This window comes from Acyrthosiphon pisum, chromosome A2 (assembly GCF_005508785.2).
Source record: "Acyrthosiphon pisum isolate AL4f chromosome A2, pea_aphid_22Mar2018_4r6ur, whole genome shotgun sequence".
NCBI lineage: Eukaryota > Metazoa > Arthropoda > Insecta > Hemiptera > Aphididae > Acyrthosiphon > Acyrthosiphon pisum.
This window is the reverse complement of record NC_042495.1, coordinates 78675578-78698712: the sequence shown is the minus strand read 5'-3', so window position 1 is coordinate 78698712 and position 23135 is coordinate 78675578. Positions and strand designations below refer to the sequence as shown.

General features: G+C 27.3%; 2 protein-coding genes and 1 long non-coding RNA gene across 5 annotated transcripts in view; 1 reads left to right on the top strand and 2 right to left on the bottom strand.

Annotated features, from left to right (window-relative positions):
- LOC100574463 overlaps nt 1-5054 on the top strand; it is a 7172-nt gene extending 2118 nt beyond the window's left edge. Inside the window, exons 3-5 of one of the 3 annotated variants that reach the window (XR_511144.3) lie at nt 1100-1205; nt 4291-4551; nt 4758-5054. This is a non-coding gene — a long non-coding RNA (uncharacterized LOC100574463). Of the gene's footprint in view, nt 1-1099; nt 1557-4290; nt 4552-4757 lie in introns of those variants that run through there. The other 2 variants (XR_511145.3, XR_003839490.1) reach the window with 2 other exon arrangements.
- Nucleotides 5055-8131: 3077 nt separating this feature from the next.
- Nucleotides 8132-23135, bottom strand: LOC100158991 (alpha,alpha-trehalose-phosphate synthase [UDP-forming]). The gene is made up of 10 exons (XM_001944186.5): nt 22690-23135; nt 12119-12272; nt 11920-12045; nt 11705-11848; nt 11149-11266; nt 10189-11077; nt 9926-10115; nt 9714-9851; nt 9363-9656; nt 8132-9298 (listed from the first exon to the last, which is right to left on the bottom strand). The coding sequence occupies exons 1-10, from the start codon at nt 22788-22790 to the stop codon at nt 9059-9061; spliced, it is 2394 nt and encodes a 797-aa protein (XP_001944221.1). The 5' UTR covers nt 22791-23135; the 3' UTR covers nt 8132-9058.
- LOC103310605 (hypothetical protein) lies at nt 21605-22455 on the bottom strand. The gene has a single exon (NM_001293711.1). The coding sequence runs from the start codon at nt 22357-22359 to the stop codon at nt 21730-21732; it is 630 nt and encodes a 209-aa protein (NP_001280640.1). The 5' UTR covers nt 22360-22455; the 3' UTR covers nt 21605-21729.

Below are 23135 nucleotides of genomic sequence, written 5' to 3'. Positions count from 1 at the left end.
CGTCCTCTTAAAGCAAGTTACTATCATTTTAAAATAGTAAGTTGTTTGTACAATTTAAAATGCTCATAACTCCCTTTGAAATTGAAATATATTTAAAACATATGCCATAGGCTAGATAATATTCTTACTTCTAAAATTTGTAATAGGTCAATTCTCTGTAAAACTAAATATAACAGAGTTAAATGAATTATTCAGAATATATAATTTGCTATATTATACGTTTATTAGACAGAGACAACTAGACAACACAAGCGGATATGGGGTCTTCTTAAAGCTATTGTCAATTATAAAAAATGTATAAAGATATTTCAAACATTAATTTAATAATATAACCAATGGCATTATATTATTTTTTTTTTATTGTTACATAATATTATATTATTGTTTAGGCTATATCCTAGGCTCGAAGTCAGCAAGTAAATGGCTATGTTAATGTTTTTAATTTTTACTAAAATTTAAATTTTACATTTTGGTGTTATATTGTTTTAAAATAGACCTACGGTTATTATTAAAATTTAAATTTTTAGATGATAGACTGTAAAATGGTAAATATATTCAAATTGGTAACATTTTTTATGTACAAAGAACAAATTAAATTGGACCCTGAGTACCAACCAGAATCACATGAAACTATGGTAATCAGGTTCCGCACTATCTAACACTTGGATTATGCCAAGAAGGACGGCTAATATGCACTGTCTTTGTCAAAAACTTTTAAGTAGTTTTTAAAGTGGATTATGAAAAAAAAAAAATAAAATTTGTGTATGACATTTAGATTATATTAAACATATTGTAGGTCAAAGATAAAATTAATAATTAAACTGGTTATTATTCATTTATATCCATTAAGACTTATAAAGTACAAATCCCTGTATTTCATGACTGGTTTTTAAATATCAATACACAATAATTATACTTATTGAACAAACTTTATAAGACTAATATACAATTAAGTATTTATCTACCTATTTTCAACCTCATATATTGTTATATACCTACTAGTATATTATACAACTGGATATTTTTATATTCTATTATTATCTTTCCCATGTATATGTAATTTATTTTATATTAGTTACATAAAACATTTTTGTTTCAGTATCGTACTGCTGATCGACAAACAGTGTAAGATATTTTCTGGAATAAACATCAAAAGTGTTCAATTTGAAGATTTGTAAATGTTAGATGGATTTTTAAAAACTAAGGTAAACTAAGTAAACTGTGTAATATAAAATAATATTTTATTTGTTTTTTTAATTGTAATATACATTGTCAATATCTGGTTGAACCTATATTTTTATAAAGTTACCTGTCATTATTTATGTTTGGTCTGTGCCTACTGTAGTACTGTGATATACATAATAGTTGCTACCACATATAAAAATAAAACAATTTTAATGTCTGACCATTGGCAGATATTTGGTCAAATGTGTGTGTGTGGGAGGGAGGGGGGACTTGATCAATGACTAAAATTAAGCGCCCTCAACTTACTGCTTAAATGTTGCTCCCAAACATGTTATAATATATAAATAAATAAAATGTATTTATTTTATAAATCTTTGATGGACTAAACCTTCTGGGGTTATAAAACATCCTGAGTAGACTTAAGCTTCCCAATATCCAGAGTTGGGCAAGATACTAAAAAAAAAGACTAATGAAACATGCATTAATGAATCTAGATACAAGATACATGAATTTTTATATTCCCAATTGAATTTTATTAACTATTAAACGCCTATACACTATACTATTAATTATTATAATTTACTACACTATATACTATAATTTTCTATTTTCTGCGGGAAGACCTACTTTGTTACTCATATGTAGGTAGCGGTTTCATATTTTATGAGAATGAAAATTCAGTTTAGTGCTTATATTATGTATGACTGTAGAAACGGACACCTAAATATTATTTTATGTTTTTCAAATTAGCCTTCAAGTTATAACATATTAACATTGTGTGGTAAATTTTTACTTATCGTTCATTGTGGATTGATTGCTCCTAGACAATTTTTATAAAAATACAATCCAGTAGGTTACAAGTGGGTCACTGTAATAGATGGTGTTAAATTTGAATTCAATAATATACCAAATATCATTCTATAAGAAAAACGATTCTGAACATAAACGGTCAGTCAGCCTATGATATAAGTTATTACTATAAATATATTTGATGATATTATTGTGAATAAAGTAATTTATATAATATAACCTATTTACGTGGAACCTTGTTTTAAATTTCCAATCCTTAGCTATAAAATTTGAACATTTTATAAATTTTGAACATCAAATAACTATTAAATTTTGTCAAAATTCGAACTTTAAATGCTCATAAAAAAAAATGTGCTTATGCATTCTTAATATTTTTCAACTGCTATTGTAACAATATAACAGGAGCATTGCATTAAATTTTCACGCTTTTTTACCCAACAAATAACATATTTTTATAGGTCAAGGACCAAGGTATAGTATTTTATTGATATTTATAGAAAAAAAAACTAAAAAAATTGAAAACTGACAATGTCTGTCATGTAAACATCTCAAAAGGAGTCAAAATATTTTCAAAATTTTATGATGTATAGAAAATAAAAATTTAAACATTCAGTAAAATTTTCATGTATCTACAGTTATTCGTTTTTTAATAACAACGAAACCGCTACATGAGAAATCGAATAAATATCCAATATTGTAAAAATATGAACTTCAAACGCGTATAAAAATTTAATTTGATTTGCTTATAGACATTTTTTTCTTTTTGATAAAGGTAGACAAACTTATGAATAACCTTGTATTACCTTGTATTGAAAAATTTTTATGAATTCTTAACTCAAAATAATTTGCTAATTTTCGTGATTTTTCCGTGATTTGTGTCAAAATTTGAACTTTAAATGCTTATTAAAAAAAACTGTGACTAAGGATTTTTAATTATTTTCAAATATCATTGTAACAATACAGTAGGAGCCTTGTATTAAATTGTCAAGCTTTTTTACCCAACAAATAAAGTTTTATTGACATTCATAGAAAAAAAGACTAATAAAATTGGAAACTGAAAATGTTCCTAAATAGTTTAAAACAAATCAAAATATTTTTAAAATTTTATGGTGCATAGAAAATGCAAATATAAACAGCCATTAAAAATTTCATGATTACGTTCATTTGTTTTAAAGTTACACCAAAAACCAAAATCGATTTTGCGTAAAAATTACTGTTTTTTTCTTAATTTTTATGTTGTTTTTCCCGGCGCTTTTGAAAAATTTTACTTTTCACCCCCAAAGTACCAACTAGATTCACTTTCCTATCAGAAAAGATATTGTTGAAAAAAATCCATGCACTTTTACTGTCCTAAAAGGTGACGACAGACACAAAAAAATAGACAAAAAACACATTGTAAAATCAATACATTCATTGTTCCACTCAGAATCTAAAATAGTTAGAATTATATATTAAAAAGTGGAGTGTTATATTATGGGTATATGTCATCGGTCTTACAGCCTTAGATTACACCACCTAGCTACAAATCAAAAATACAACAATAATATCAATAATACCTAGATGCGTACCGTAACGTCGTCTGTCTTAAGTCTTTATAGTAGGTTTTTCCAATTTTGGAAGTCAGGAAACCAAATAAATGTAAATCTTTGTAAATAAATGGTAATTATAAATATACCCACAAAAACATCAAGTTTTTAAAAAAAGATAAATGTTGTAACCCTTCTGACTTAAAACTCGGTTGACTTTCAAAAACTGCAGGGGCAGCCCAGGCACACTAGTCTGCCACCGTAGACACGCCTATGTCCACACCACTGTACGACAAGGAACATATTATTCAATGCAGTTATAACAAAAGTACTATTAACAGTTATCGTGTATTAATGATTTATAAAAAAATATTGTTTCAAGTCGTTCCAAAACAATGTTTTTATTAAAAATTTTGTTTTTTAACGAAAAATCCGTTAGTGGTTATTCTCTTTCAGTGGCATGGTGAATGGTAATTTCAGAGTTTTTTCTTAAATAGAGAGGTGGGTAGTAGTCGGTGGGTCCCCTAGTAAATGTAATATGATATACTTAATAGGTAATCAATAATGATCTGAAATATAATTAGTTATATTATATTAATACATTATTATGCAATTTATCCTTGGGATATTTGTAACTTGCCTCTGGAAAATTTTCAGTTCGCTACTCCACTGATCTCCTTCGACTGTATAAATAATTTTATAATAATAGTATAAATTATAAGACAGTATATTATAGGTATTAATAAAACATTTGCCTTTCCGCTTGCAGACTTTTTTACCTGTGACTATTGTGAAAAAAAATTTAAAAAAAAATCATTGAATACTCATTAAAAAATTCATGGACAGCATTATCAGTGTACTATTTGTAAAAAATGGTTAGCTAGAAAGTATACACTAGATCGCCATACGTGAACACAACATAGTGCAACTACTCCGGATACTACACCTGCTACTACTCCGGCTATTACACCTGCTACTACTCCGGCTACTACTTTAGGAACTCCAAAAACAATTGGACTATTTATATTATGTATGTTGTTAATTATACTTATTGAACAAACTTTATAAGACTAATATACAATTAAGTATTTATCTACCTATTTTAAACCTCATATATTGTTATATACCTACTAGTATATTATGCAACTGCATATTTTAATACCTATTCTATTATTATCTTACCCAATGTATTTGTAATTTATTTTATATTAGTTATATAAAACATTATTGTTTCAGTATTGTACTGCTGATCAACAGTGTGAGATATTCTCTGGAATAAACATCAAGTGTTCAATTTGAAGATTTCTAAATGTCAGATGGATTTTTAAAATCTAATCTCTTATTCTGCCATTTATATTTATTATTAGACATAAATGTTTATATTATTTTAACTATTAATTATAATTTATAACAAATGATATAATGCATATTTATATATTATGTACAATATAAAATATAGGTAAACTGTGTAATATAAAATAATATTTTATTTATTTTTTAAATTGTAATATACATTATGAATATCTGGTTGAACCTATCTTTTTATAAAGTTACTTATCATTATTTATATTTGGTCTGTGCCTACAGTAGTACTTTGATATACATTGATTCACCACTAGTCGCTACCACATATAAAAATAAAACAATTTTAATGTCTGACCATTGGCAGATTTTTGCATTTCATAGGTGAAACTAGACCCTTTTATTAGAGTAGGCCAATTAAAAAATATAAAAAAAAAACTTCTATATATTAACAACTTCATATAGGTAGTAATTTTGTTTAATGTATATATATTATATAATGAATCTTTCTTTAAAATTTAATTATTTAATAATAAATAAAAAATTATAATAATTAATACATTTATAATAATAAACGATTATGGTGGTTTTTTTTTTGTATCAAAAAAAATAATCACTGACGAAAATAATATTGAACAAAATTAATTCCGAGTTTAGTCACCCGTGGTCTTTTTGACAGATTTGTGACTTTAAAATTACCTATAAATTCAACTAACAATATATAATTGTTTTAAATAGCATTAAATGATAGCTTGACTTGGACATTGAAGGTATTAAAGTACACAAAATGTAAATTACTTACAATGAGTAATTTGTAAGATTATAAATGCCCAGTCTTTTAGCAGAGATGCAACTAACGGGGGTTAATAATAAATAAATTGTTTGGGGATGTACTAGTGTATAATAATAATAATAATTAATATGGTATATTTCAAATATTAATTAAAATATTTGACTTATCCTCTATCTAAAAAAAAAAAAATATTGTAATTAATAATTACCTCTCCATCACTTTCTAATGTTAAACATAAGAATCTGGTGAATGATCGCTGTTGCCGGTCAATGATAAAAATATGAATTTATAATAAAAGAAATAATATGCAAATATTAAAGTACGTATAATCAACTATAATTTTCTACGGGTATATCACCACGTAACAAACATTACCGACTGGGGACTTGTTACGTAGAATTAACTGTTACTTGCTATAATATAAAAATAAACGTCAAATGTCTAAATTAAACAATAACTGATCAAATCGATTATTCGAGTACATACGACTCCATATTTCCAGAATCAATGTTAAAAATAAATTTTATTTTAACGTTCATTATGTAGTGTATACCATTTAATTTAAGAAATGTTAGCAATGTATGTTTACATGTATAAATATATTATTTGCCTAAATAATTATTAAAATATATAATATATTATTATACAAATTTTTAATCAGTATTAGGTCAGGCCATGGTCTGCCTGGCTTGACCCGTAGTTTCGCCTATGGTCATATGTGTGTGTGGGGGGAGAGGGGACTTGACCCATCACTAAAATTAAGCAGCCTTCAATTTACTGCTTAAATGTTGCTCCCAAACATGTTATAATATATAAATAAATAAAATGTATTTATTTTATAAATCTTTGACGGACTAAACCTTCAGGGGTTATAAAACATCCTGAGTAGACTTAAGCTTCCCAATATCCAGAGTTGGGCAAGATACTAAAAAAAAAGACTAATGAAACATGCATTAATGAATCTAGATACAGGATACATGAATTTTTATATTCCCAATTGAATTTTATTAACTATTAAACGCCTATACACTATACTATTAATTATTATAATTTACTACACTATATACTATAATTTTCTATTTTCTGTGGAAAGACCTACATCGTTAATCATATGTAGGTAGCGGTTTCATATTTTATGAGAATGAAAATTCAGTTTAGTGCTTATCTGTATGACTGTAGAAACGGACACCTAAATATTATTTTATGTTTTTCAAATTATCCTACAAGTTATAACATATTGACATTGTGAGGTAAAATTTAACTTATCACTCATTGCGGATTGATTGCACCTGGAAAACTTTTGTAAAAATATAATCCGTGACAATTATTTACAATACAATATTAAAAATAAATACACACCAAACAAAAAATTACCACAATAATTGTTACATTTATTTTAAGTCTTGAATGTCCTGCAATTCAAATTTAAATTTCTAGGTACTATTCAGTACAAATGTTTACAATAATAGTATAATATTGTATCTTTTGGCAAAATAAGATACATGATACTAATTTCTAGTATAAAATGTATCAAGAATCATGATACTTGATGCTTTAAAATTATGTATCACGATACAAGATACAATTGTATCTCTAATACGGCCCAACCATGCCAATATCTGACTATGCTGACCTCTACGCTATTATTTGCTCATAGATGATGGTACCAAAAATAATAACTTTTAAACATATGGCTATTTCTATTATGACCAAACAGAGAAAAATAAAATTTAATTTACCATAAATTTCCAACTACCAATGTTGAGTTTACTGTAAGAGTTACATAAAATTATATCATAGAAATAATCAGAACATCCAATTGTAATTTTATCTATTTATGGAAATACAGTTCTTAATGTTTCCTCAACTAAAATTTGTATTTCATTTTTGAAATACAGGTTATCCTGATAATTAATTTTATATAATATGTGAGTGTATTTAACTTAATTTTCTTTCATTTAGTTTATTAGGTATACATTTACTGAGATCATTTTGATTTAACTGATTTCTTGGCGTATATATTCATTTCGGATGTTAGAAATCTCCGAGTCTCGACAGTATAATAGCAATAATAGTTCTACACATATTTACTTTTATTTTCAGGGGGTTAAACTCCTAACCCTCCCTATAATATATGCGACTGTTTGTTTTATTACTCTAAATTTATATAAATATTAGATAGATTTCTGATGCATACTGCATATCATTTAAATTGTTGTTTTAATTAAATTAAAAAAAGAAAAGTTACTTATAAATTATAACGGTGTGGTTATAAAAAAAAAATTCTATATAATCATGTATAATGATTTTATAAGCCCCGTTCACACGATCAAATAATTTGATCGTGTGAACGGGGCTTTATAATATAGGTCATTGGATAACATAGAACATGTTAAAATTATCTATGTTTCACTTTGTTTGATAATATGATGTGCAGGAAGTTAAACTAAACAATCATGAGTATATGTTATTAATATATAACAATAAAATGTACACAAAAACAATACATGCAATATTTAGAATTAAATAAAACGTATAATAATTATATTTAACTGGTAATTTATTATAATAAACAATATACTATAGGTGTTGTTTATCTTAAAACTTCTAAACAATTATTTATAAAACATGAAATATTTATGAAACCACGTTTAAGGTAAAAACACTGTTAAACAATTAATAAAATAATATGTATTATAATATAACAATAAAAATAAAACAGATTTTACATAAAAATTACCCAATTACAAATATAATTTTATATTATGGCACAATTTTTTTGATGATACAAAGTTGTAATATTATTTTTAAGTTTAGTTTTTTATTTAATGAAGTTATGATTACATTGTGTGTAATTTTGGTATTCGACCTTTACTATATTAGGGTTTTTTGCACTTATGAAGTACCACAAACTGTTCCACATTTTTAATCTTCCAATTGACTAGGAATACAAAATACATAACTTAAAATATTTAGAAGTACAATATTGATAATTATTAATTACAAATGATACATTAATCGTATTGATTCATCACTATCTACTGATTGTAATATATGTGAATATATAGATAATTATATTGTTTGATGATTAAAATATAAAAGAAAAGAAACTGAAAAGTTAAAATATTTAAGGAATGTAAAAGAACTGTTAGTATTATTTTGTTGTATCATTTATTTAATTACATTTTTTAATTCAACATTATTTATTTCATTAACTTCTAATTGATTTATAGAATAGTTTATTAATTGTTGATTGTAATATGTGGCAATACGTTCTATAAACATGAGTATAATAAATTCATACATGTACAAAAATAAAACTTTTACTTAAATTTCTTACATTGGTTGCTATGACTCAATATAAAATATTTTTTACTAGCATGCTGTGAATAATGAGTAATAACTAACTTTGGGTTTTAAATACATTTGCTAGTGATGACTTTTAGTGTGGAGCCGTTTCTTCTGGCATACTGAGCTCCATTTGCATTGCTCCTAATGACATCTGTAGATTATTGCTTAAATTACCAACACTATCTGCACGAGGTAATCGTTTGCCAAAATGTCTCTCAACCCATTTCAACATAGTCAATACAGAATCTGTGCTCGGCAAACGACGTTCGGCCGATGTTTTTACAATTTGAGACTGGGCTACTCTGAAAGTTGCTGCCATACCTTTTAATGCCTTTCAAATAATATAAATAAAATTAGACCATTATATTAATTATTTGAGAATGAAGAGAAATTACCTGCATTGCATCTTCATCAGTTACATCATCTCCTGCATAAATAATGCGTATGCGTTCACTCCAATCCAAACCAAAAGCTGTACGTAAAATATACAAAGATGCACGTCCCTTATTCCACTGTACTGGAGGTTTGGCTTCAATGGCACAATGAGCCTGACCTGCTTTAAAACCTGCCTCTTCAATGATTCTCTGTGCTGCGGCTGCAAGCTCAGGTCGAGCATTTACAGGCACTTCACGGTAATGGTATGTCAATAATGTACCTTTATTTTCTACCCATGCGCCGTCTTTGCAAACCTAAAAAATAAAAACCAATAAGTCTGTTTGTAACTTTAATAACTGCTTAATAGTTACTTGTTCTTGAAGCACTTTCAACAGATCACCAACTTTATCTTCATATTCTTTAGGCATTGGATGCACAAACCTACTTCCATCTGGATGAAGAATTTCCAGTCCATGATTACCAGCATAAGTCAAACCCTCAATTCCAACCTAAGGTTAATAAAAATATTTTTAGTTATTTATTTTGTTGTACATATTACACAATATAAAAGTTATTAACAAACCATGTCTTTGACATTGTGAACATTTCTACCAGAAATAATGGATATGTATACATCAGACATATTAGCCAACCTTTCTAAAACACTTTTAGTTTCTAAAGGTAATATAGCGAGGTCTGGATGAGGAGCTAATGGAGCCAATGTACCATCATAGTCCAATAGTAATGCAAGTTTGTTTGTGTTACCAATATATCTATAATAAAAATTATTAAATAAAGTATACATAAATATATAAAATATACAATCATAAAAAAACCACTATTTACTTAGATAAATAATCATCAAAGTCCTGTAAAGTGACTGGTTGCATAGTAGTTGGCAAAACATCATCTCCATCTTCAAATATTAGAGTTCCCATTGCTTTAAGGAAAGATCGCATCCAATAATCAACATCGTGTATTTTTTCTCTACGTCTTAAACACCTCATTCTTAACATTCTTTCATCTTCGGGCATAGTCAATGCTCTATGTAAAGTATCAGCTGCTTCAACTAATTCATATGGATTACAAATTAAAGCTTCATGCATCATTTCACCAGCACCAGCAAATGGTGATACAATTAGAACACCAGGTGGTTCCCTAATTTGACAAGCAACAAACTCTTTTGCAACTAAATTCATGCCATCTCGAAGTGGTGTAACCATAGCTACAGCTGAGTCACGGTAGAAAGCTGCCAAATCATTTTGACTGACACACCCATAAATATATCTAATAGGTGACCAATTGGGTGTTGTGAAACGTCCATTTATTCGTCCAACAAGCTGGTCCATTTCCTCTTTAAGGTCCTGGTATTCTTTAACATCTGTCCGTGATGGTACAGCGATTTGCATTAGTGCTACTTTACCCTTGTGTTGTGGATATCGCTCCAATAACAATTCAAAAGCCTTTAGTCTATGTACTAATCCTTTAGTGTAATCCAATCGATCTACACCAAGTACCAGTTGTAATGATGTACTTATTACTGTAGGTGCTTGCTCTGCCATTTCTACAAATCGATCAAATGGTATACCAATTGGCAATGGACGAATACGTACTGTGCGGCCACCATGTTCAACAAGTAAATTTTTTCGATCTACACGGCAACCTAATCTCCGCTGACAGCAATCCACAAAATTTAAACAATAGTCTTCGATATGAAAACCAACCATATCACAACCTTGAAAATAAAGTAAACTTAAGTATAAACTATAAAATCAATTAACTATTATTAGATAGGTATGTACATACCCAACATTCCTTGAAGAATTTCATCAGCCCATGGAAACAGCCTAAAAATATCCCATGGAGGGAATGGTATATGAAGGAAAAATCCTAATTTAAATTTCAAATTTTTTTCATCTGCCGCCTAAAAAAATAATTTATAGAATTATATATATAATGTATATATAATATACAATGTATTCAGATGGTTAAAAATTGTTTATACTATAAGTGTATTGTCAAAAGAAGTATGCAAGTTTTTTTTTTTTGTTTTTTAATTATAAATAGAAAATAATACTATTATAATTTATTAATAATAAATATACCTATTATATTTTGAATTTTCTATTATAAAAATAAGATTTTATATGATAACATAATTTCAATATAATTGTCATTTTTTTACCTGATTAAATCAGTAGGACATTTATATAAAAATTATATTTTTAACATAAACTATTTTATTCTTAGATAAACTGTTTTTACTTCAGAAAATAAGGAAGTACAAATATTTTTTAAAAAAATGGTCCACACATCCTTTTGACTTAGGGCTATTTACGTATGAATATAAGCACTATTTTACATTTCTAATGCTGTTGGCTGCTAACATGAGATGATAATCATGTAACCAAACAAGAGGTGTTCCAGAATCTGTATCTTCTCTTGATAAACTTTCCAAGGCTCCTACTGTTTTTGATGCAAATTCTTTATTGACAGCACAGTATGACTAAGACAACAAGAACAACACAATTTGAATTAATTTCATTACAGTATTTATTTTTTATTTATTTTTATTACCTTCCAAGAATCAGCAGAAAATTGAGCTCTATCAGGCATTGAATGAAATAGAGGCCAAAATGTTCCATTACAGCAACCATTATAATAACTGTCAAATGTTTGAGGGTCAAAGTCTACAGGAATAACCTTAAAAATACATAAATAGTTGTTAAAATAAATAATATTTTAGTTAACTTTTTATTAAAATAAAAAAACTTACTTTATCGGAACGTAATCCAGCAGTAGGTGTTGTATCATTTGGATCCGATTCTGGTATTTTTTCACCTTCCTCTAAGTGAACACCAGCCCATCCTATCCATAATCCGTTTCCTTGAACTACAACAGGTGCTACAGCAGTGACTAACCCACCAGCACTAAAATGAGTACATTAAAATATTAGATAATTATGAAATATATTATTTAAAATTGACAATTTTTTTTTAATAAATTGTAAGTAAAAATTATAGCGTGCATTGGTATTATGAAAAAAACATTTATTAATGGTTTTAAATTATTGCAATCATGGAATATAGTTGGTACTTGGAATATAATTGATTAACATTTGTTTTCCAATGAAACATGATATTATATTGTAAGTAGATACTAGATTAATAAACAAATCATATATCCGTGCAATTGTAGTATATTTAGTACAATTTCATTTAAACAACATTAAATTAAAATGTTATAGTAATGAAAATAATAAAATATAAATAAATTAATAACAAATTACTAACGTTGAAATAAAAAATAACACAATGAGGTATAAAAATACACTTGAATATTTATGAATAAATAAAATAAAATAAATTATTTTATAATTTCTTTCATTTATAAATCTTTAGTTAATAGCTCACATTTAATTATTAAGTATAATTTATATTAAGGTATTAATATTAACTATATCAGAATAAAATTTGTTTATATAATCTGTAGACAATATAAGTTAAGCCGCATAAATTCTTTCAATATACCATATTATATTGCAATCAGTCTTTATCATGTATGATTTAGTTATGTTTACCATACAGATAATTCAAGTATTCAATGTCAATTTGAATATATTTAATTTTAAACTGCAATGAAATTTGTATTAGTACTTATTGATTATACTTTAAGTACTATAAACTCATTAATTAGGTACCTACTGAACCAAATATAGAAAATTCGGTATAATTGTAAAGTTTGACATTCCTTTGTCTTTTTTAAAAATATTTTACATTATTATACAAGCACTTACAATAACAAGACAATAAATACTTATAATTTGTTCAATAAATAACATACCATCATTATTCATTATCATTTATCATAAGTACTTAAAAGTATGGAAATAATTTATGCAAATTAATTTGTACAATAAAAACACAGATTAATTTACATAAAATATAAGATTATAAACAACTAATTTTAAAATATAAATAATAACCATTAGCCAATTTATAACATATAGTATATTTTGGTACCTATTATGTTACACTTTATTATTACACTAAGAATAAAAATCTGTTTGGACTTTGAAGCATCAAAATATTCATATTCATTATGTGCCACTTTTTTATTTATTATTTTTACCACTTTATGATAATATAAACAATTATTTCCAAAAAATATTATTTGTGACAATCTTCTTAGTTTTTATTTTCATAATTACATATCAATATATCAGTTAGGTAGGGATTATAGTGTAATAATTGATAAATAGTTTGGATATTATATTAATTAAAATGTATTTCCCAGATCAAGCAGATGTACTTACTATCAAGTAAATTACATTTTAATATATCCTGTCCTTCTGTAATACTACAGCTGAGTGCTGACTATTAAAATTATTTGTTTATCTAATTTGAAAAAAAAAATATTATTTTATCTCTTAATAATAATGATTAATGATGATTACACATTATACAATCCAACTAATGGTATTTATATTGTAACATAATAACTTACTAATAATTTAAAACAGAATAATTAAATCAATACTTTTAAAATCATAGTAATATATAGTAATCATAGTATCATAGTAATGTACATATAATATTGTGAAGCCACCGAGAAACTAAAATTTAGGTCATTACGACAGCAGTCCTCGCTAAATAATCAAGTGAAATGATCCATACAAAAATAGTAGTCTAAGACAATAATGCCACTTTTTCCATTCCTCCAATCTAAACTTTAAATTACTATATCCAGTGATTCATTTAACGTAAGACACTCATAGTTTCAAAAACTAATGATAAAATATCATAAAAAATATATATTTTTAAAAATTATGTTTTTTTAACGACTCGAAACCCCCTTAAAAATATTTTTTTCAAAAATATTTATAGGTACTTTTTGAAATTATGAGTGTTCAATGGTAAAAGAATCACCATTGTACTATTGTAGGCATAAAGATGTATCTAAAACAGTATCTGGTATAAATGGTAACTTATAATTGTAATTATAAATTCACACGAGTAGTGCCTAATTACTGTCTATGTTTTTAAAAATATTAAAGTACATTTTACATACATTTAATATCAAATTACCAATTTAAAATGTATTTTAACAAATAACTAAATATAAGAAATTATGTACCAGAGTTAATGTAAATAGCTATTATTAAAAATACAGAGTAGGTACCTAAGTATATATGGTTTTACGGGTTTTCATAACAATAGCTTGATTCATGTTATAAGAATCATTCTGTATATACATTTTCACAAATAAATTATTTTCTTAAAAAATGTGTTAAAATAACAAGTGTCGATCATTTAGCCGAAGCATGCCAAGTACCATGGATAATTAATAAGGTCAGATATATACCTCACGTGAATATTTGAAAGGAAAATAATAATCTATCTAATAATAATCTATTCACGTGTATTATACGCGTGTGAATATTTCAATGGAAATTATTATACTATCCAAAACACATATTTTTATTCTTTATAAAAATCATAATAGAATATCTTAACGCCATAAAATGTATATAATACAACATGGAAGTCGGAAATACAAATTATAAAGTTATAGCTTTATATTATCTGCATAAAATATATTACCTATTTTATAATTTCTCAGAAAAAGTATACCTAACCTAACCTAAAGGTTACGTCATAGGACTTATTACGAGGAGTATTACTCGTAGAGCGCGGATTTGTATGCACTAAAAAGTGTTACAATAATTCATAAATTTATGACTACAAAATAATTAAAAACAAATTAAATAACTTATAATTATAATTATAGATATATAGTATATACTTGATACACGATAAATAATTTTAAATTTTTAAATTTATAATTTAATATTATTTAAATGAATAATCACGTTTACTACAAAGTAACACGATTGTTTACTACAAAATGTATTATTCAATTTTATGTTTTTGGTTAATCATATTATATTATAATTTTTTTTTTAATTTTCTCTTCAATATGCAATACATTTTGAATTTTGTCAAAATATTCAGAAATATGCAATAACCATTAAATATGCAAAAATATGCAAACAAAATTCACCATTAGCTTCATGCTATTCATAGATTAGGCGCAATTTCAACTTTTGGCTTGGGGGGGCTGAATATATTAAAGGCAAGCAGACTATAGCAATATAGCATATTATAATTGTATGCCCTAGGTTTTTGGGGGGCTACGGTTAAGTTTGGGGGGCTTACCACTCCCAAGCCCCCCCCACCACCACCAATTTGCGCCTATGATGCTATTACAATTTACAATACTTAAAAATACTAACAAAATCCAAAAAATGTGATAAAGGAAAAAAACAGCAATTGCATAAAAATCCGACATCTAAGTATTAGTGTTATTGAGCAGTCGGTAGTGGGTACTGAGTACTATAACCTACTATACAGCGTTACCCAAACTGTGGTCCGCGGACACTTAGGGGTGCGCATAGGCGAAAATAATGTTTGAAATTTGGGGGGGGGAGGAGCTGTAGCTCAGATCTATACTTGATACTCTTATGATGCTTTTAAATTATAGTTGTGAAATCATTAGTTTTTTGGGGGGCTAAGCCTCTCGAGATTCTAGAGGGCCCCGCCTATTTGCGTTTATGCGTCCACCATGTATATCGAAAGGGGGCTGCGAATTATTTTTATTTATAATTGTTAGGTTAGATTATTTTTTACTACGAGGTCGTAATCATTTTTACTATAAAATATACTCTAAGGAGTCTGGCAGAGGAAAAGTTTGGGAAACAAGCGTTGATATTTTATCTACGAAATAAGCCAAAACATTCCGCCAAATCAAAACATATTTGCCCATGAATTTTATTGTTTAAAATCGAAATAAAATAAAATAAAAATCGAATCAAGTAAAATAATAAGTTTATAATCGTAGGTAGGTAGGTACAACCTAAATTAGCTAAATGTAATGAGATAATTGATACAATTAAGATTTTCGCATTTCCTATAATTATTAAATTCCTAAACATAATTTATACCTATAATACACCTATATTTTCAAGATATAACGAATTAAGAAGTAAACAACCTAAACAACCGAAAGCGTTATACATCATAATGAACAATTAGGTATAATTAGGTATTTATTAATTATTAAATATTAGTCTACACCCAGCTAATGTATATATTAAAAATACCTATACAATAACAAAACTATATCCCACCGCCCACCGAGAGTATCTATAAATAATACACAATAATATTGATTTTTGTTGCGTATAGCACCTAGGCTTTAAAAACTACACAAACAAAATGGGTACCATTAACTACTATACGTCCCACTGTCCACTATATAAAAGTGTGTAATTACCAATTTTGTTTTAACGGATTATAATGACTGCAAATATCTTAGTTTAATCATATTAAATTGCAATACGAAATTTGAGAAATGTTAAGCATATAGCTGGTAGGATAGTTATTACTTTATTAGTTTATGTAGGTTTATGCAATATAATGTCAACGAATTATCAACATATTATTTACGACGTACGCCGTCGAACTATCCAAAACGGGCAGTTCAATATAATAATAGAATATAAAAAGTGTAGTACTTGAGCATACGGAAGCGGTTTATCGTCTGCAGTCCTTAAAACGCATTGGGTAAGTAGGTAACTGCTGCAGTCGATATCCTCCAAACAACAAATATACATCAAAATACGCTTATATTGCCCCATGTATATATATGGTAATGAAACAGCAGTAGGTATAGTACAGTGAAACATCTAAATACCGGACACTCTCGGTCACTGAATTTTTTCCGCTATTCAGAGGGTTAAATTTGTAGAACATTTGTAGTTTGTTTCCAAAAAAACATCCGCTATTTAAGGTGTCTGTTATAGCCTTATAGGTGATGTTTCATTGTTCTTATCAATCACCAATCACCATTAAGTAAGTAATAATAAAAATAATAATTATAATAATCAATTCGAGCAGCTATTTATTATTTAGTATCGATTAATACGAAAACACACAAACCAAATTCCAACCGGAAAAAGCAATAGCTTATTCACAATGACGAATATAGAGATAAACTCTGATAGATCTCCAAAAGTCACAACTTGGAAATGTATAAAAAAAATCAAAACAGCCACATCCAACTTTTACTGTTAAAAAAAACATTTATAACCACTTAAACACCTCTGAATGAGCTTTGTTACATATCGAAATAGAGTAACAAAATAGTTACTACCTTGCTACCTGTCTACTCTATTAAAACGGGTCACCACATCACACAAGCATATTTTAATACACGCTGAAAATTGCAATGGTTCAAAGAGATAGTCAAGACTGGCTCATACAATTAGGTTGATAAATATTAAGTTGATTGATATAGAATTGTTTTCAAAAGTCCGGTGATATATAATTAATTAATAATATTATATATTAGAGGTAATACTGTACAATTTTACTTGCCTTTAAATACTTGCACCTAGGACCTCTGAGACCCCTCATTAATAGTTTAATCCAACCTTGGCTAAAATTTTAAGACCAGAATATAAAATGGAGAAATAAAAACTCAAACCTTAATTTTTTGGTTGAGAATGAGGAGGTTTGTCGGTTAGTTGTGGTGGGAGGAGTCGTGAATGTCCGATCTCTAACCTCATAATATACTGGACCAGTGAATCGCCCAAAAAAATACTGATATCAATTATATTAATGTGTGGTAACCCACTAGAAAGTAAAAATTAATAAAGAAATCCATCAAACTAACTAAAAGTTTTTTTTTAATTTATTTATTCATTTAATTGTGTCAGGTATTTTTACAATGTAAATCTAACTAAAAGTTAAAACGCAGATGGCGGATTTATAATATTATACCTACTAATTTAAAATAAAATAATTTAAAGGTGTGGTTGGTAATGTAATTTTTTCCTCAATCTTGAACATGATGTTTTTTTGAATAAATTACAGTCTGCAGTACAATTAGTAGGTACAATAAGTAATACCTACTTATTATTTTTAACAAATAGTAGTGACAACTGGCAATAATAAGAGTGGGAAGACCCAGAAGTACACAACTTGTTAATATTCTGATATTAAATAAAAAAACAGCGGGTAAAACTATAAAATTTATTTTATTATAGTTTTGATAAATAATTATTTAATTAAACATAAGATAGGTATATATATGACTGTCAGACTGTTTATCTTTGTACAACAGTTAACAATGATATAAATTATAGTGAAACACTCATAACTCTAGTCATAACTCATAACCTACCAATAACATAGAGGTCGATTATTTTAACATTTATCGTAGGTACTTCTTATCTCTACATTTTTAATAGTTTAATTTTGTTTTATTATTTTTATTATTATAATTATTCTTATACCTAATAAAACTCAAAAATGTTGATCCCCAGCCCTTTCACGTCATTAAATTGTGATTTTTGTTGATCATTTATCAGTATTACACATATAGTAAAGAATATACACAATTATGGTATTACATAATTATGAACAGTTAAATAATTGAATTCTTTTATTTTCTATGATAATATAATAATATGTAACACACTAACACATTGTGGCCATTGCACGTATTTAAATGATTAAAGATATTGCAGATTTCTGTAATAAGCCTTAATGTCTGGGTAGTGTGTGTATACTGATAATTTAAAAAAAACATTCTGTATAGAAAGCAGAAAAATAAAGGTCTTGGAAGTTTGCATCTTCGAGACTAATTTATTATTTTAACACCTTTGCAAAGGTATTTAGTATATATACACAGTATCAATATTATGATAAGTTGAACAAAATGAAATTTAGATTCTGTATTTCTATCATCCTGAGCGGACTGTGATGTATTGCAGGTTGAATATTAATTGAGTGAGGGGGGGGGGGGGGTGTAAAGAAATATATTTATATATCTCAAATAATATTACCCAAACGGTAATTACGATAGCGTAACACCAATTTTGACATGAAGTATTTATTTTTGCTATCTAAAAATAAATAGCTGGGAATAACCGTTTCCTTGAAATATTCACCAAATGAATAATACAATTTTTTAACATGAAGTATTTATTTTTTAAATATTTTGACTCTTAGGAAAATTCATATACGCATAGATTATTAATTATTTTCTATTAAAGAAAAATTTACATGGTAAAAAGACTTATTAATGTAATTTTAAGTTCCGAGTTTTTAATAAGATGGTTTTGTTTCTATTATAATTGTTTGAAATACATTTTCACGAAATTGGATATTTATTATTAGATGAGTTTAAAAAAAAATTATTAATCGTAGACTTGAAACTTTTTGATATTACTCAATTTCTTATAGTATGTAGTGGGTACCTAATACAAATAAACTAAAATATCCTAAGGAAAAAATAATCATGTGAAAAAACACATCGTCTCAGACTCGTTTTTAGTATGCAATGATTTAACACTGAATGTCTAAATTCAAATTTAATATATACGTGTCCTAGTCAATAATAGATACACCTACTAAATTTTACAAAATAATAACACAGTGAATTATGTCTATACTCTATATTAGAATTCTAGTCTGTATAGTGTATATAGCAAATCGCAATTGTCATTTAATGTCTATACAATTATAACAATAGTAATAAGTATTAAGTAATAACTAATAACTTATAAGTAATTAAAACATTACCCAGTGAAAAATGTAAACAAATTTAGCTATAATTAACATAGATATAATACGTCATTATAATCTCGTTTCTAATAGCGTTACGCCTAATATAATATACATTCAATTTATTATAGCAAATATATCGTTTAGATAATATAATATATTTTTTATAAATAAAACAATGGGCAATAATGAGTATTGAGTATCTTGCATTCAGTCAAGGCATGCAAAGAGTGCCATGGATAAATAATTAATGAGGTGGAGTGAATTTTTAAATGGAATCAAAGTATCAAACAATTTATATTACGGACTTAAAAGTGTTTTTTAGAGATTTTGAATTTGGTGATAACATACATACAGCAAACATCATGCGTGATGCGTTACCATTTAATCACACGAGTATACTAATCAAAATAAACATGTTTTGTTTGTTTAATGAAAACTCACGAAGCTTTGTACTGTTCGATTTCAATATCAAAATAATTCTCAAATTCGTAAAATTTTGGTATTAACCTAATAAAAAATGTAGAAATATTTAATAATTATAATATAAAAATCTCAGAAAAATATTTGGTTTTGGAAAGTTAAAAAATAATCATGTTGACATTGAACAAGTAATAAGTTGAAAAACTGGTGAATATAATTGCTTCTTCAAAATGTTCTTCTGTTAGATGTGTGATAACTTCTTTGGTAAAAATTAACATTTTAATAAACGAGAATACTTTTTGAGATAATGATCATTATGACAATTTATAGTTCAAAAAATCTACCCACAGTGATCTTTTAAGTTAAAATGTTAAACCTTATTCAGTCAGCAGTCTTACAAAAACTATACTGGGTGATTCTTTTATCATAGAACACTCATTATTTCAAAAAGTTAATCTTATAGTATATTTAACGCTCATTTAATGTTTTATTTTAGAAATAAAATGGTTTTAATATTTTCATAGACAAAGTAAGGTATATAAATTATGATCCATACCCATATTTTATTTTCATTTATGAAAAAAAAATTTTTCAATTTTTTCTTAAATTCGTAACTCTCTCAATATTTTAACATTGTATAACTAATTCAATTTAATATTTATTCTATAAATAATATTGTATAATTAGCATACTAAATAATAGATATATAATATATATTATATTTCTTGTATGTATAAGCAATTTAATAATTGTGTTTAACTAACATGATATATCTAGATGCTTGTAATAATATTTGTTTGTTAATTATTAGATACTGATGTGCTCTAATAGCACAATTCAATTTAGAATTTCAACTAAAATATTAAATAACCCATAATATCGATCTCAATTATAGAGTAAATAATGATATAATTTAAATGTTTACTTGGATCATTAGTTTTTTCCAATGCATTTTTTAATAGCATACTCAAAATTATAATGAACAATGATTATTTAAGCAACCTACTCTCTTTCCATATAAATAAACTATACCAAAAGACATTTTGTTTATTTGGCAAGTGTCATTCCTAATTTTTTTTTATATTACATATTTGAAAACCATCCAACATATTGAGCCAAAAAATACTTACTTTTGTTTAGGAACTATACCGTAAACATTATAAGAAAATTGAAGAGAAAAAATGTATAAAATAATGTATGTAAAATAGTTTTTATTTGTAAACATTTATAATCTTAATATAACAGTTACAATTAATTTAAATTTAAGGTTCCTATAATAATCTATAATTTAAAAATAATAATTATTTGTAAGTAGGTATAGCTAAAATATGAATCAAGATTTTTTTGGAGGTAATAACTGAAACTTCACAGTATTTCCTTTTTCTCGTCTTTGAACGACTCTTGAACTCTCCTGAGTCATTTTGATGACTTCATCAGCAACCTCATTAGCTGTATCACCAGTGATTGTCACCCTTACTTCATTCATTTTAGAAAGCCATTTACGGATATTATTTACTTTTGATTCTAAATCACTTTGGCCAATACGACAATTTATCAACACAGTTTTTTCCCCTTTGAGTTGATTATGATTTTTCTCATCCTTATCCTGATGACTTTTATGGTCCTCTTTGAGGAACTGATTGGCTGTCATCATTTGGTATACAGGCCGCTGTGTTTTAGTATCAATATCAATAATTTTTACCAATTTCAGGCCTCGTCTCTCACACATCTTGGAAGCTACATCTATAGTGACTACAGATACATCCTTTTCTAGTCCCAACAGTGTAATTTTCGGCACCGGAGCAGTTTTGGGTCTAATTTTTTTTAGAGCACCTTCATTGTCAATCTCCAATCTATTTTTCTTGAATTCTAACGTCCGACAAAGACAGACATTGGACGTCGGTTGCCAGTTAATCGGCAGGCGAATCGCATACAGAGTAGTTGCTGCAAATCTCTTAAGCATCGTCAATTATTGGAATACAACGAAAAAATTTAAAACAATGTAAGAAATCTGGTCCAGCGCGTAGTTTTAAAAACAGTTACAATATACGAGTGCAGCGAACACACGGCGGGTAACGAAATGATAAATGTTGTCAATATTGATAACATACACACACTCCAATACGCCATAGAGTATTTAGTACTATTTACTCTACAACAAACACACAAGGTTCTTATCATTTTTGTTCTTGCTTAACAAAAACCGAGATAAAACACACGGTACTATTCGCATATTTGGACATCGGTTATATTTTTTTATGTTTTTAAAAATAGTACTTAAACCCAATCATACCTGGCTTTTCTTTCCCATTTTTGCGTCTGTTCGTTTTTTTTGAGAACGAACGGAAGCCTGTTGGACACTATGATGAGCTTGCCGGAAGCGTGTGCAGACATGGTCGGTGGTGTTTGAGGGTGACGATGGACGCAGAAATGAAATATTATATTATACCTAGAATATTACTGTGACAATTGAAAAACAACGATTCGCCCTGACACGTCGTAAAGACACTGTACTGAGTGACTGATCTATGTTGTTGTTATTGTTATTTGATGTTAGCCCGTTGCCCGTTATTCCTACTGCTCCCCTTGCAGACCAACAATCGCCGTCGTCGTTGCCGTCCGGTCGTCGTCGGTTGTCGGAGAGTGCCAGAAGAGAGGTGGTGCGTATGACGTCACGAATCACGACCCGAAGACGTGGGTATGCCTTGGTGGCGGGGATGGAGCCGGCGGCGGTGAGGA

Bases quoted from the DNA above. Each gene is read 5' to 3' on its own strand.
- LOC100158991 (XM_001944186.5), bottom strand. From the start codon at position 22,790: ATGTCTGCACACGCTTCCGGCAAGCTCATCATAGTGTCCAACAGGCTT. The intron at 9,852-9,925 runs GTTTGTTAATAA...TATTAACCTTAG, and splicing joins TTCACAATGTCAAAGACATG to GTTGGAATTGAGGGTTTGAC. The intron at 9,299-9,362 runs GTAATTTCTCTT...ATTATTTGAAAG, and splicing joins CTGATGAAGATGCAATGCAG to GCATTAAAAGGTATGGCAGC.
- LOC103310605 (NM_001293711.1), bottom strand. From the start codon at position 22,359: ATGCTTAAGAGATTTGCAGCAACTACTCTGTATGCGATTCGCCTGCCG.